This window comes from Agelaius phoeniceus, chromosome Z (assembly GCF_051311805.1).
Source record: "Agelaius phoeniceus isolate bAgePho1 chromosome Z, bAgePho1.hap1, whole genome shotgun sequence".
NCBI lineage: Eukaryota > Metazoa > Chordata > Aves > Passeriformes > Icteridae > Agelaius > Agelaius phoeniceus.
The window spans coordinates 82,528,902-82,545,623 of NC_135303.1; the positions used below are offsets into that span (position 1 = coordinate 82,528,902).

The window sequence follows — 16,722 nt, forward strand, 5'->3', positions numbered from 1 at the left end:
ACTTCCATTTACATTCTTTAATTTGTAATTTATGGGTATAATTCCTAATGAGCTCTACACCGTTGTTCTATGATAGATCCAGCTGTGACTTTGTATGTTATGTAAGAAATGCTTTTAAATGCTGTTGCCTCTTGCATTTGTGCAGGTTATTTTGCCGTCTTACTCCACCATTGTGCTTGAACTTTCTGGGCTTGACCCATATGGATGCAACAATCTCTCACAAAAACACTCAGCCAACTGCTTATACATCTGTAAGTAAGAAAATATGGGTTTGAGCTTTTGATATGGTTTGGAGAATAGACACAATATTTTTAAATATATCTTATTGTAAAATACAGATATTCAAAGCTTTTCAATCTTTCTTTGGTTATAGGCGAGGAGTTTGGTAATGATTTCCAGAAGTCATCAATAGCTTTTTTTCCCCCCCCTCTTTATCTTAAGAAAGTAAAGTATTGTACTTTAGAGTTAAGGGTGTTCTTGATCTCCTAATACCAATTTCATTTCCTAATACTAATTTCTGTTAGTTTTAGCTTTCAGTGGCTTTAGCATGTAGGCCATCCCTATATATCAGGAGCAATCCTAACTTCCTACTGAAAACTAGTGAGTTTGGTTTTATTGAAGACCTGGTTTCTGTGGCAAGTTATATCTCATGTCTTTGTTGTTAGTAACTAGATTCTTTGTGTTGTCTAGAGACTTTTTCACAGCAGATGAAAACAATCCACCAGATTTGCCCTTGTTCTAGAGTGGGTGGGACTCTAGCATTTTAGAAATCTAGCATTTTAGAAATCTCAAAGTGCTGGAGGTGACCTTTACATCTGCTTATTCTCAAGCAGACCTGTGATAATATTGCCTATATTTCAATTACTGTAAAGGATTGTGTATTTGTGAGAAGGCAAGATCTTCATGGGTTTGTGTAGAATATAGCTAATTAGAGCTTGTTCCTGGGAATGTTTTTTTCCTAGATAATGGGATCCATGAGAGTGCTGTCCTTCATTGCAGATGGATTCTATATCTACTACCCAATGCTTGTTGTCATTCTCTGTATTGCTACGTACTTCAGGTTAGTGATTTGCAAAATAAATCCTCTTTACATTAATAAAACTTCTTTATTAATGTGCTTCTTTACAGTAATAAAACTAGTTTCATCTAATTCAGGAAGAGATTCAGTACTCCTTTTCCAGGAGTTGAGTTGTGTCATTCTAATAAAAATGCAAAACCTAAGTCCGTAGATTGCTATTTATATAGGGGAAATGTATTTTAAAAATACAGATTGTATTAACTCATAACTGAGTTAATTTAAACTTCATTCCTAGATCTTAAGGGGTGATCTGTTCAAACTTTGGAGCCTGGGGACATTTAGATTGTGCTTTTGAGATTAAAATTATCATGAGAAAGCTGTTTTCAGCAGTTTTCTAGTAAATTAAGGAAGCCTAGCAGCATTTTTTGGTATTGAACTTTCTAAAGACTCATATCAAGTTCCTGATGTGTTATGGAACTTCTGGTAACACATGCTGGATTAAGTAATTTGATCTTGTTTCCCTAAAGTACAGTTTGTTGGACGCTGGAAGGGTAACTGTGGAAAGCATCATTACATTCTTGCTTTATATTTCAAAATGTCTGCTTTTGATCACTGTAAGGGATGAGATACTTTTAGTCTGATCTTGCTGAAATACAAATTTATGTTAGTATCTTCAATTCTGCATTACCATTCAGTCAGAAGCAATCTCTGTGTTTTTTAGTCAAGTACAATGTAGTGAAATGCCTTGGATATCCATTAATATTGTATGTGTATCTATAGATAGTAAGTAACAGGTATCTAGTTGTGAGTTTTCCCTTTTACCTTAAAAGTTAAGTGACAAAAGTGGTGGTAAAGCTAAAAAAAAAAAAACCAAAACGAACAACAAACAGGAAAACAAATTACAAGAAAAGAGAAATTTGATCTCTTGGATCTCTTGTCCATGATGATCATCCTGGGGCTTGAATGCTGAAGTGAAAAGGAAGAATAAAAATTAAAGGAGAGAGGGTTGTTTTAATGACCTCTGCTAATAAAGATACATGCAAAAACTAAGGTTGAATTAAAATCTGTTCAGGAAAGATGATTCTCCTTTGCTTAATCCAGCAGTCTTAAATTTAAGGTAGTATCAGGAAAAAATTTACCAATACTCCAGTTTGGAGGAAGGAAAACAGTACAAAGCCAGCAGTTTTGTTTTCTGGTGTGAAGTTGAAAAGATCAAAGTGATTTCATGCTATGTAGTTCCAGGACTGGCTTAAAAAAGGTGGAGCAAGCTTGCTACCTGACTGCTGCCAATGGCTATCCAAATGGGCAGCCAGCATCCCTACAGCTTAAAAGTAGGCAGTTCACATTCTCCTGAGTGAAACCCTGAGGTGAAAGTGGATTTCCTATGTTGTTACTGTTTCAAAAACAGAGAAATCAGAATAAGGAGAATTTTTATAGTAATTGTCTTCTGGCAAAGAAGAGTTAATGATATAGGTACAAATTCTGTTGTATCTGAGAACATTTAAAGCAAACGTCTCATGTCAGACACATTTAAAGCAAGTGTCATTTGCACTACTCTCAGATTATATGCATTTCAATCTCTGTTTGAGTAGGGTTATTCTATCACTTCCAGTTGTATTTAGGAATGTGTTACTGTTCTCGGTCACCTAGGTCACCCTACTGTTCTGGGTCACCACTTATTGTTCTGAGTTCGGAATTTTCTGTTTTCTCAGCTGGTGTAATAGTCCATCTTTTTTTTCTTTGTTTTTCCTTTTTACTTGGATTGTTCATACAGTTCTGAATAGTTTGTTTTACATTTTGTTCTGTAATGTGTCTAAATTACTAATTGTAAATTAACAAAGGAAATTGCTTCTTCTTTTACCAGTTTAGGAACTCGTTGTTTGAATCTTTTGGGGTTCCAGCAGTTCATGGGTGATAGCGAAATGACCTCTGATTTGATTGATGAAGGAAAAGAGCTAATCAGAAGAGGTAAATTAGGTCTTCTGTCACAGTCTCCCTGTGAAATCATACTATTATAGAATTATCAAGGCTGGAAAAGACCTCTAAGATAGAATCCAAGCCTTATTCCAGCACTGACAAGTTCACCAGTGAACCATGTCTGCAAATGCAACACCTGCACATCTTTTAAGTGCCGTCAGGGATGGTGACTCCAGACTTCCCTGAGCAGCCTATTCCAATGTCTGACAACCCTTTCAGTGAAGAATTTTTTCCTAATATCCAAACTTCCGTAGCACAACTTCAGGCCATTCCCTCTTGTCTTGTTGTTTATTACTTAGGAGACCAACCCCTACCTCACTACACCCTCTTGTCAGGGAGTTGTTAAGTGATAAGGACTTCCCTGAGCCTGCTCTTTTCCAGGCTAAACACCCCCACCTCCTTCAGCTGCTCCTCATCACACTCATGCTTCAGACCCTTCCCCAGCTCCATTGCCCTTCTCTGGACTCAGAACTGGACCCAGGCCCAGAACTGGACACAGGATTTGAAATGTGGCATCTCCAGTACCCAGCACAGAGGGACAATCACTGCCCTGGTCCTGCTGGCCACACCACTGAGCCAAGCCAGGTGCCTTTGTCTTTCTTGGCCACCTGGGCACACCCTGGCTCATGTTCAGCCACTCTCAGCCAGCACTCCCAAGTCCTTTTCCAAGCGGCTGCTTTCCAAGTGCTCTGCCCCAAGCCTTTAGCATTGTGTGGGTTGTTGTGACCCAATTGAAAATTGAAAGAAAGTGGTTTGGTGAGCATTTTCACCCGCTCCCTCTGTCCTTTTGGGTCGATCCCATCTGGCCCCACAGATCTGTGTCTGTCCATGCAGTGTAGCAGGTCACAGATCATATCCCCTTGGATTCTGGGGACTTTATTCTGTTCCCCATCTGTGCCTTCCAGCTCAGGGAACCTGGTACTCAGACAACAACTGGTCTCAGTCTTAAAGACTGAGGTAAAGAATGCAGTAAGTACCTCAGTCTTTTCATCATCATATAGTAGCTTTTGGTTTACATTTGTCTGAAATGTTGCAGAAAAAAAAAAGCATACTGTCAGTCAGTATATTGAAAGCTGTACTGAGGAAGGCCACAGCACAAACTGCAATAAGCTTAGAGCACTCTGGTCACTATGTAAAGTCCACTGATGGACTTCATTGACATCTTAAATGAAGTACCAGTTTTACTCATCCAGTATCTGAACTTTAGATATTTCTAAATATTTTACAGTGTGTCACTGAGCAAATAATACCTTAGCAGGTGCTTGTAATCTGTCATAAAGGATGGTTAACATTTACACTGTCTTTATCATCAACAAACTAATCTTTTTTTTGTGTATTGGTTGAGCTGCACAAATTCAGTCATTTCTTCAGTCTTTTTTCTTATGTCAACTAGCTGTGTTTAATTAGAGAAGGCATGTTTTTTGTGTAGAACTGGAATTACCTGCTGGTATGGAAAGCTTTTTATTTTGCATTAATTTTTATTGAAAGTATTTCTTAAAAGTTGCAAAAAGCCATTGTAATTTTTGAGTAAATGTTTAGAAATTAAAATTTTTGGAGATAGTGTTATATTATGGAATACCTTTATTCCAACAGTTGATGAAAAACCTGTGTTTACTTAGAGAAGTAGTATGGGTTTTTTTGGTAAAAGACCAAAGTTTCATTCCCTTAAATAAAAGGTAATGATGACATTGATACTGTAATGTTATATATCTTGATTCAAAAACGCTGAAGTTTTTTCTTCATTTCTTTTTCTTAATATCTTACTTTCCCAGTTATTTCTAAGGGTTTGTTTCACTTCTTTTTTTTCTTTGCTAGCTGATATCCAAATGTTATGCTGTGATCCAAGATATCATCATGACAAAATAATTCTGATGGGAAGTCCCATAATGATAGACAAGCTGCTTTTTGTTTTGTTTTTGTTTAATTGTAAAAGGCATGTATTTCAGTAAGAATCTTCATTAGTTAACTTCAGATTTTCATTGTTTATTTTTAAAAAATGCTAATAATTTTCCATATATGGAGCTCAGACAAAGTTTTTTTTTTATTTTTAGAGAAAAGAAAACGACAGAGACAGGAAGAAGGTGAAAACAGAAGAAGGGTATGAGATTTGTTTGGCTAATGATAACATTACACTGCAATATCTGATGGGATTTATCATGGATATTTAATTCAGAATTACCTATTTCACAATAAAAGAGTCCCAAATAATTGATGGAATCAGTTTAATCTTGCTGAATAGTCTTGACTGGGTTATTTATAGAAGGTTAGAGGACAATTTTAATAGCACTACTTGGACACCATTGTTACTCAATGTGCTATGGTGTATGCCAATAGGTACAACAAGCATTGAAAAGGGTCCTGATTACTAGGGATACAGAATAACCTAAAATGGCATATTACCAGTCTCTTACACTGATATTGCTCTGCTTGAAATAACTGCAGTTGCAGAGTTCTCATACTGAAATGTGGACTCCTCCCAAATTTATTGTTTTGTGTGCTCATTGGAAAGTCATAGGCATAGGTTCTATTTTGTTTTTTTCCCAGAGGAGGGAATTACATTTAAGACAGAATTAATAGTTTCCGCTGTATAACAAACAGAATGTTTGATTCAAATCATGTTTTCTGCGCATATTGTATTGAAAGATTTGTGAAGCTTTCATTTTTCACTAGTTTGTAACAAAATCTAGTATAGAAAGTCACAATAAAAGGTAGATTAGAAAAAAAAGAGAGAAAGGGTGCATGCAAGACAATACTGGGACTAAAATCTCTTGGTTTTCCAATATCAGGTATAGTTTAATCCCCAATGACAGCCAGTGCTGCATAGACCTTTCTTTTGATCCTGTACTGGTTTAGGGCAAATTTGGGAGAAAACCTCCAACAGGGCCCCCCCTGCAAGCAAACTCACACGGCCCCTCCCCCAGCTGGATCAGGAAAAATTTCCTCGGAGAGAAGTGGAAAGAACCTGTTTATTTAACAGGCAAAGCACTCCCCAGCACACAAAATAAACAATACCAGATGACAAAACTCTTTGAAGAGATGACAAATTCAGAACGTCTCTCCTGTGGGTGGTCACTCTGCTATCAGTCCCTCTGGCCCTGGGAAAGGCTGCTGCCCAGAGCAGGTTCCAAGAACAGTTCCAAGAAGAAGAAAAGAAAACCAGTCCAGGGAAATCTTCTCTGCCTCAGCTAGCTAAACTAACTAAAAAGCAAAGGAGGGCTCTGTTCTTATCCGTCCAATGTGGAGGAGTGAGTGCAGTCCCTGATAACAAATTCCGTGCTTCTTTTTCATTTCCCACCTTCACTCTCAGAACCAGTCTTGAAGGCACAGAATATAATATCCAGCATAAACAGAACAGATGACTGGGGATACAAGCATCATAATGTCACCCTAGGACAGATCCTTTCCCTCCATCTTGTAGTTTTAAAACTTGAACTTGTTGGGAAGCAAAACAGCAAATCTATGATACATTTAATATACAGTGAAATGACCTGACACTAAGCCATGAATTTTTCTGTGCTATGTACATCTCATTATTTTTCATTTTGCCACTAGATGGAAGTAGTGATCAATAAAAGCAGCAGTTCCCACCATAACTTAGAGCAGTTAGCTGAACTTTGAGAGCAGATTTGAAATGCAATTTCTTTTATAAAAGTCTTTTTCTTAAGAACAATTATGATAACTGGTTTAGTGAAGGAACACATTTTGTGTTTAAAATGAAACAAAAATTTTTCCTGTATTTAGATACTGAACTTTTAGTTGCTGTGTTGCTTTTTCCTCCCAACTTACATTTTTCTTGGTGGTCTTTTTTCCAGGAATGGAAGGAGCGGTATGGAAATAGAGAGGATTCTACCAGAAGCAGAGCTGTCCACACAGACCAGAAAGAATCCAGCTTCTCAGAGACTAATGCCAATAGACGTAAGCTTTGTGGGTTGGAGGGGAAGTTTGTTTTGTTTTGTTTCAGTACATTTTCTTCACAACACTGGCTATGAAAGTAGTTTCAAATATTCTTCTTTTTGTCTTAGATGCTGTGCTGATAATGTTCACCTCTGTGGCTCAGTGTCACCTTGCCATTTAAGGCACTCAAAAGAGTACTGTATTTTTTTCCATCTCCAGCTGGTTGGGATTGGAGATTCTTACTATTCTTCAGACCAATTACTTGGTCTTATGGGCTATATGATTGCCATTAGGCTAGCAGTTGTCAACAAAGAAACTTCATGATGCATCTTGAAGTTGGGTGTTGTAAATCTTAAAATTCACGTCTTCTGCTTGCAAGTGAGCTGTGTCAGACTGGAATAATGGAGCAATCAGATGACCAACAAATGTAGCATCACATAAGTGTATATACCTTCATTTAATAATGTGTATTAGCAAAATACTTTTTTTGTGGATGCTTTAAACTTCCAAAAAAGTTTGTCAGAATGTGAATGTTTTTTTCTGTATTTTTTGTGCTTTTGTAAGCTAACAAGTCAAATGAAACTGAAGAAAAAGGAGGAAAAAAGGGAGGAGGAGGGAAGCTTTGAATATGCTTTTAAGAAAACACTCGTAGATTTCCCTCTCCTCTGTACAAAGTTGCAAACCCAGATTTTTAGTGGCAGACTAACTGAAATTGCATTCTAATGTTCATCATGTGACTGTGTAGCATTCGAGCTCTAAAACAAGACATAGGTACTGACCTAGTGAAGGTCACAGAATGAACTGCAAAACAACACATGAGATTGATTTTTTTAAAAATAAACAAAAGCAAACAAAAAACTGGTCTGAACAGCTTAGTTAAAGCATGAAGCTGGGAGGATGAATGGATCATTTAAAAGTAATGCTTGCCACTAGTTTCTTATTTTCCATGATTCTTTGCAAGGTAGATCTCAACCTATTAGAGGGGCAAAAGTTGTAGTTGCATTTCTGTGGAGATACAAAATCGAAATACTACAAGTTTGAGCAAGTTTGGTTTAATACTAAATCTACTCTAAATCATCACACTTTTGCTTTGGATGAGATTACTTTGTTATTCTTTGTGGTTTTTTAAATTTAATGTCTCCATACCCTCCAGGCTCTTTACAAGGCAAATAAGTGTCTTTCACTCCTTTTACTTATTCAGCACTATCAAAGTATACCCGTTCAAATGGTAGGACTGAAAGAGATAGAATAGAACTCCTCCAGGATGCAGAACCTTTGGATTTTAATGCAGACTCTGTTAATGATGACCCGCTTGAACTGGACTCAGGAAGGTGAGGAATATTCTCTGTAATTTCCAGTTAAAAGTTTCTACTGTTTTCTGACCTATGACAGCTGTATTAAATGTTTCATAATAACAGTTTTGTAAACGAAGTTTATAATTTCATCTAACTTTTTTCCTTTCTTCCTTTTCCCCTATAATTAGGAAATAATTTTAAAACCTGTTAAAACCTGAAGTTGTTCCAGGTTTTTACAAATGTCAGAATAAGATTTGAGCTGGATATAACATTATGTATGGAATAACTTGAAAACCACTGCATGTAAAACTAGTGAATGACGTGCATGTTAAGGAAACATTCCTGGTGTGACCATCTGTGGCCATTCATGGTGCAGTGTGGGGATCACAATTGTGCCACCCCAGACTTTCACTGCTGGGACTGAAGCCCCTTCACCACAGGCAGCTCCAGTGACCCAAGGACCAGGCAGACCAAGTCCCCCTTTCCCTCCCTACTCACCCCACTCTCACAGTCAGAAAATTTTCCCTTTCCAGCTCAACCACAGGCTTCCCATAGCAGAGTCCCAGATACTTAGTTCCTTTAATCATGGTGCAGTGACAGTATAACAGCTTGAATTGGTGCCTCTAGGGAGGAACCCCAAACAAAAGAATCCCTGAGCTTTTACACCCTCGCAGCCCATGTGCACCGTATTCCAGGCTCTTCCAGCTGAACCCTTGGCTACTGCACAGTCTCAGAGTGTCCAGTCCACTGGCTGGGCCAAAGGTCCCTGTGCCCTTCGTTAGTTGTTCTTGGCACCTTGCCCAGGGCTCCCATTTCCTGACATCCAGGGCACAAGCTGCAGCTGCACACTGAGCTACCAGGTCTAGGTGTATGCCTCAACAGACAGAGGTACAGTGTAACGTTTTCCCTGATTTCCTACAAAGCTCAGCTGGAGAAAGCTCACTTGATTTCCCAGTAAAAAATCCATTATGAAAAGGCTGCAGGAAATAAAACAATGTTACAGGATCCGCTGCAGGAATGCAGCTGGGTATCAGATCTTGGAGCTACTAAAGTAAATTAAAATCTGATCTTCCTGAACAGAGAATACCAGACTGCACTGTCTGTAGTAGAGAATTTTGTGGTTCTGTGGTTGTGACTGCAACACCAAATTTCCTCAGAGTACCTTATGTAACTGCTAAGCTCTGCTTTATTTAAGAAACAAGCAATACATTATATGGGTGCTTTTTTTTTTGGGGGGGGGGGGGGTGGATATAGTGTAGAAATTACAAATAATACAAAATTCACATATAAAAACTTATAATTTGTTGTTTCTCAGCTAAAACTATTTTACCCCATCACAAAGAGTCACAGATAGTCATTGTTTTAGTGGACTTCTATCTATAATGTCAATAACAAATTCCAGCTCAGAAACATGTAAAGAATGCTGTGAAATGGCACTGCCAGGTTTCACAGGTTGATTCAGACAACTGGTTTAGTCTCATGTCACCACATTTGAGCACTTGGGGGTTTCTAAACACAAGAGTTTAAAGAGGAGCTACCCTAGAATTTCTGTCAGCAGATGGCTTCCATGCAGTGTCAAAGGGATTGTCTACTATAAACAGGAGTATGTATATGTAATTATTCTGGAGCAAATACTTTTCAAGCACAGTGTCAGAAGTCTCTAGGAATCTATATATGCTTTTCAAAGCGGACCATTCTAAACTTCTTCTTTAAAAAGAAAATCAGGAGCTTCGAAGCTTAGTTAGGCTTTGCCTAGTAACCTTCATTTCATTTCATGGATGTAACAAGTCAAGAGTAATTGCATATGGAATTTCAGTTAATTTAGAAGTAGCTTATGTAACATTAGTTTTCAAAACTAGAGCTCCTGCAGTAAATAGAACACTTTTGGACTGTAAGGGCAGTTAGGATACCAGGTTCTGGCTTTGTGTTCATTCAGATTTTACTAAATACTACAGCAAGTAGCTTCTTTGTCCCTGTTTTGGACTTTGTGCTTTTAAAGTGTTTCTAAAATATATTTGATCAACAATTTATGAAGGTTCTTTTTTACCATTAAGCATGCAGGCATTTGTTTGATGCAGGCATTATCTTTGATATTGTATTTCTTCTAAGAATACCCCATGAGATGTACTGTTAAGCACCCGCAGCTACTTTATGTGCCCTTGTTTGTTTGGGTTTATTGTGTTTTGGGTTTCTGTTGGTTTGTTAAGTTGTTGGTGTGGTTGGGATTTTTAAAAAAGGCCCTGTTCAGCCAAAACATCCAACTTCTTTCCTTTGTTTTAGGAAACAGTTCTTTAAGACTCCCAGTATTCATATAACTGTTTCTCTTGGTCACATGAGGTTTAATTTAATGACTGTCTTTAAAATTCTCATGAAAACTAATTCAGTAGAACATCAAATTGATCATCCACTGGAGTCAAGGAGAAAGATTGCAGTGAGAGTTAGATGATTTAATAGGTCTTTATTTTTCTATTTCCTGTGACACTTTTTCACTTCTAAAATTGATTCTGCAGGTACCAGCCTGGTGGAAGATACCTGTCAATGTCTCGAAGCAAAATATTTGATGATGTCTAAGATCATCAAAGCTAAAGAAAATTCAGTGGAAATCTAGCTCCTACTCATTGCTTGGAAAATACTGTATTTGCAATATGTCACTGAACCATCAAAGACACTTTAAAAAAAAACATGAAGGAACAACTCTTTTGGGAATGCACGTGTATGATAACTTCACCACTAGTGATAGGAATATGCTTCTGCTGTTGTAGATACTGTTGTGCATCAGTGTGGGCTTTTGTGTCATGACCAAAAGGAGAAAACTATTTAAAGTTAATAGATTATAAACTCACGAATATACCTAGGGCTCAACTTGAACTGTAACAGTCTAAGTTTGGGGAAGAGATTTTCTGGAATTTTTTATTTTGTATTTTAACAATGCTGTGAGAGCATATTGATGTATCCAAAGTGCAGTTATATCAACTATGCTTTTGCTGAGAAAGGTTGGACTGTAAAATCAGAGTCACAGAATGGTTTGGGTTGGAAGGAACCTTAAAGATTGTCTAATTTCAAGCCCCTCTGCCATGGGCAGGGACACCTTCTAGTGTTGCTCAGCCCTCCATCCAGCCTGGCCTTGAACACACCCAGGGATGGGACATCCACAAGTTCTGTGTGGCAGCCTGTGCCAGTGCCTCACCACCCATACAGTAAAGAATTTCTTTTCATATCTAATCTAAATCTGTCTTCTTCAAATTTTCAGCCATTTCCCCTTGTTCTTTCACTACACTTCCTGATATAGAGTCCCTCTCCACTGCTTCCACTTTAGGCACCTTCAGACACTGGGGGGTTTTTCCTGTGAGGTCTCCACACAACCTTCTCTTCACCAGGCCAAAAAGCCCCAACTTTTTCAGCTGATCTTCACTGAAGGAGGTGCTCCAGTCCTCTCACCAACCTGGTGGCCCCCTCTGGGCTCACCCCAGCAGGTCCCTGCCCCACCTGTAAGCTGTGCCTGGGATTGCAATGACCCAGGTGTAGGACCTTGCTCTTGCTTTGCACAGACGCATCTCTCAAGCCTGTCCAGGTCCTTCTGGATGGCTTCCCTTCCCTCCACTATCAACTGCACCGCACAGCTTGGTGTCCACAGATAGCTCTTGAGGTTCCTTCCATCCTGGTACTCTGTGATTCCATGAATTTTTTTGGTATAAATTTTGGAGTGATGTGTGTTGGTCAAAAAAGGCTATATTTTTTCTTTTCCAACATTATAAGCAGATACATGATTTTAGCATGTGTAAATAGTTGAAATTGAATATGGACCTGAGTGTCACTGTCATATGAGCATATGTGCAATAGCAAGAATACATTATTGAAGATAAAATGTCTGCTTAAGATCTTTACAGATGTAATGATTCAAAATCATGGCACTAGTGTTTTTGTAACTGTAAAAGAAACATACTATGAAGATGGAGTTAAATACTGAAATATGATAATTTGCACGCACCTCAGGCACGGCTTCAAACCCTAGACTATTTCTTTAAAAGAAGGGAAATACATAGCATGACTAGGTAATGGTAAACACTTTTTATATCCTAACTTCCCTGGTTGCATTATATATCAGTTTTTAAGGTGCCTGTATTTTGCAGTAGGTTGTTGCAAAAAGAATAATACTTTGCCATTCAAAAATGCCAATTATTAACACTGTAAAAAAGCTTCACATTAATTTCATTAGTATAGGCATATTTTTAAACCATAGTTAGTTGTATGAATTTTCAAATATAATCATAAGGTAAAAGGTGTGGTCAAATTTGTGATAACTTCGATAATTTGAATAATTTAAACCATTTTGGTTTTTGTCTGAAATCTTTACCACTTGGGAGCTTTCTTATGTGCTTTTTGCAAAATTATGTTGAAAACTAAAAGAGAACATGTTTTTATCATACGTTCTTTATCATGCTTAAAAAACACATCCCTTAAAGCAGCTAGGAATGAATTATTCTGAAAAGTAAGTTTTCATGAATGACATATTCTAGTAATTTTTAACAATAGTCTGTGTTTTCTCAAGTAATTGTTAATGGGGATCTAACTCTACCTCCTGTGATTTTAGTACATGTGTTGTAACAGTAGTGGTATTTGTAATACATTGATCTGCCTGTTTTGAAACACTGAATTGTTACTATGAAGGAGAAAAAAAATCTTTATTTGTATAGAAATAATTATATTAATAAATTAGCAGACATAAAATAATTGTCAGTTTTGTTCTTAGGTGAATACAGTGAATGTCAGCCATGCCCACAGGCATTCAAGCTCATGCAATTTCCAGACTACTCATATGAGGTCCCTTTTTAGTTTGAGTACTTTGTGTTTGTAAAAGCTTGAATCTTATCAGGGACTGGAAGTTGAGAAGATGAGTCTCTATTCAGATATTTCTTTAGGAATTCTATGGTAGCACCTATTTAATTTATTTTTGAACTACTTAGTAGTACTATCTTGAATTCATCCTTATATGAAAGGCATTGTATATGTTCTTGGGCACCCATCCATATGACTGTTCTTAGACTCTATATTTCTGTTTTAAAAATTTGTATCAGCAGTTTATTTAGAAAAACCTTTGGCAGAAATAAAATTCAAACTCTTTATATAACTCTTGAGATGTCACTTCAAAGGGATCTAATTCAGAGCCAGTAGAAAAGCTATTAGAAGGAGCTTCTGTTTTCTGAAAATCTGTGAAATAAGTTTACCTACTCCCTGGTGACCAGACAATGGGATTGAGCCTTCTTGAGGCCTGTTTTTTCCCCTCTCAGTGAAATGGCTGCAAACAGAATTTTCAGAGGAAACGTGGTCAGGGTTTTATATAAAACAGGTAACTAGTCCCTAGTGCAGATTTCATTGGAATACAGTAATTTGAAGAGTTGACTGGATAAATTAATGGCGTGGGATTTCAGATTCTAACATAGACATTCTGAGCTGAACATTATTGATGTTGCAGTGCAGTAAGGGAGAACCAGTGGCTGCTTTTTGAGCTCTGAAAAGCTCTAAAGAATTCTCTGTATCATGCTTGGCAATGCCTGGTGTCACATCCTCCCTGGATGCTGTTTGGTTAAACAGGGAGTTGATAAGTGAAGTCAGGTTTCCTCCATAGTGTGTATTGCTGACCAGGAGTTATCCAGGCTCTAATTACATGCAATTTATTGACTAATTAAAGTATGTTTTGAAAACTCACTATGGGTTCATACGACTGAATCTGGAATACTTTCAATAAAGAAATATGGTGTACAACTATAGAAGAATGATATTTGCTGTTCACTTGAGCTAGTTTCAAGCAAGTTTGGTTACTGCTAGTACAAATAGTGCAGAACTTGGCTGGGGGCTGTGTCCCTAAGGATTTACCCCACTCCAGAGAGCTGTGGATGCCCTGTCCCTGGGAACGTTCAAGCCCAGGCTGGACATGGCTCTGAGCACCCAGTTCTAGTTGAAGATGTGCTGGCTAACCAGGAGGGCTGGACTAGGTGGCCTTTACAGATCCCTTCCAACCCAAACTGTTCTGGGATTCCGTGGTGCTTCTCAGATAGATTGTGGCAACTCTTGATGGGTTCTTTCCTGCTTCTTTCAGCTCCAGTCCTAGTAGCCCTACAGCTAAATGAAGTTAAAACTAGCTTTGATGTGTTTAAGCAGTGACTGTATTCTAGACTAACAGTGTTCTTGCATCACTTCTGATGCTCCAGATTAGGTGATTTTAAATACAATTCCCTTGCAAACTGTGCTGTTGGAAACTGAGTGTTAAAGTATTTTTCTGTCAGTGTATTTATAGAGTCATATTTATTTGCTGCTAAAGAATGTAAATTATATATATCTTTATTGTTTCACTTCCTGAATTACTGAGCAGTTAGTGTATATTTCTTGCCATCATTTCCGCAGTTTTCTCCCTATCAGTGAACACCAAAAAAAAGCCCCAAAACACCAAAAATCCCACCCAAATTAAGTACAAATGTTTGAATGTCTTCCTGTCAAAGATTTAAATGAGTGAAAATAATGTGTGCAAGTCACAATGAGCTTCAAAAAGCAGTGTGAAAACAGTACCTAATCAGTGTTGGAGTTCTTAAAATGTATGGATAGGCAAAAAGCTGTAGTCAAACTTATTACTCCTACTAGATTTGTAGTTCTCTTTTTCTTAATACATATTTTGATATGTATATTGGGAAATATGTGCCCTACTGAGCTAAGGAGGGGTGCATCTCTCAGTTGTGAAGTGAGGCAGTGTTTTTATGAGGGAAGGTAAAAGATAATGTAACTTCTAATCTGTGCTCATAGTGATAGTTTCCTTTGGGCAAAGGGCGACATAGCTTCTTATTTAACTACAGTAAAGTGTTAAGAAAAAAAGAAACTTTATGCTTCTATAAATTACACTACTGGAAAACTCATGGTATGTAATCTGTATTTTGCAATCAACCACTTGTAGTCATTAACAGTGTTAACAGGAATGGTAGAAAGCTGCTGTCTTTTCAATATTTTTTTGTGCTATTGTAAAATATAACATGAACAATGATTTTTACATAGGAAGTATTAAAAATTATTACTATGATTTTCTATAATTATGGTAATTTATATTTTATTAAATTTGTCTTGGAATACTGTAAATATTATGTGAAAAATACTACATTTAGTTTCAGTTTTCATTATTGCTTTAATTACTTGAAATCTGAGGGGCATTCATAATACCAAATAGAGAACACTTTATGAAGGAAAACTTTTTATGAAGCTTGTTAAAAAAGTCTGACTGGTTCATTGCAGACATATAGGTGCATCTTAATTATTAACAATAACACTACTAAGGGGATATATCGTGTCCTAGCTTTTTAATTTTTCTTTGAAATTCAAAAAATTGTTACTTTTTTCAGAGCAGCTTAGTTGTGAATCTTGTAAACTTTCTGAAACTTTTACATTCCTTTTCCCTAATGGGCTCTGCAGGAATATGTACTGCTTCATGGCAGTCACCTAATACTAGCTGTGCCTCTAATTAAATAGTCTAATCTGAAGCTGAGACACTCCTACACCATTTGATTATGTTAACAGAAATTCAGCATTCCTAGCCAAAATCAAAAAGGCACGTTGAACTAGATCCCTATTAAATACATTAATTGCTGTTGTTCATTTTATTGCATTATATTTGATACCCTCTGTTTGGGTCATATCATAAGTCCAATCAGGTTTATTCTTTGTTTCTCTTAGAATGCATTGGAATGAAGTCCTCAGCATGCTTTTGTGTGCATGTGTGTGTTTTAGTATGCAGCTTCAGTTATTTCCTCAGGATAATGTTGTTATATTTGACATATTCCTGTGAACTAGTAGTTTCAGAGTGATACTTTAGCTGTCACTGTAGAAATTAATTCTTTTCAATAGAAATGCATTGTGTTTCTGTAGAGGCATCTGGAAGATAAGGGAATTCATTTGTAAGTATAGGTTTCATTTGTAAGTATAGGTTTAGTAACAGACCTCCATTCTCCAGTGTATATCAAGACAGGCTGTAGGAGTGCTGCTTATGGATAGACTATCTTCTTTTGCCTTATATGTATGCATAAATACCTTGTTTTGAAATTCACGGAGTTAAACATTTTTCTCTGTAGTGTTCTGAATTACTGTTGTTACTGGATTATATTTTTGAAATGTGTGTTACAATATATCTAATCAAATACTTAAATTGGCATGAAATAAATAATTTCTGCAATACATTTTCCCTGGTGTATTTTAGATATTCATACTTCTCTGAGGTGTTTTTGAAAGTAGTCTTTTAGAAAAACTTGACCTACTTCTTTTTTCCAGGTGGAAGTTATACTTTTATTAAAAGTATATTCATGCTTTAGAAGATAATCCAACCTTGTTTTGGTTATCATTTTGAATCTTCTTGAAGGCAGATTAAGAAGGGAAATTGAGAAGAATATTGCATACGTGGTGTTGTCGGGGAAACCTCTGAGAACCCTGTGTGCTTCTGGGACCAACTTGGCACTGAGTATTTCTGTGGGGCATAAGGAGGGATGAAAGGTAGGGTCCATACTC

At 37.1% G+C, this 16,722-nt stretch overlaps 1 protein-coding gene across 5 annotated transcripts in view; it reads left to right on the forward strand.

Annotated features, from left to right (window-relative positions):
* Positions 1–16,397, forward strand: part of LMBRD2 (LMBR1 domain containing 2) — a 33,458-nt gene extending 17,061 nt beyond the window's left edge. For 4 of the 5 annotated variants that reach the window (XM_077171327.1, XM_054651577.2, XM_054651579.2 and 1 more), the window contains 7 exons: positions 146–251; positions 963–1,060; positions 2,883–2,986; positions 5,047–5,093; positions 6,808–6,910; positions 8,091–8,220; positions 10,695–16,397. In XM_077171327.1, coding sequence (XP_077027442.1) covers positions 146–251; positions 963–1,060; positions 2,883–2,986; positions 5,047–5,093; positions 6,808–6,910; positions 8,091–8,220; positions 10,695–10,755 — 649 coding nt within the window. In that variant the 3' untranslated portion in view covers positions 10,756–16,397. Of the gene's footprint in view, positions 1–145; positions 252–962; positions 1,061–2,882; positions 2,987–5,046; positions 5,094–6,807; positions 6,911–8,090; positions 8,221–10,694 lie in introns of those variants that run through there. The other variant, XR_013179814.1, reaches the window with a different exon arrangement.
* The last annotated feature ends 325 nt before the right edge of the window (positions 16,398–16,722 follow it).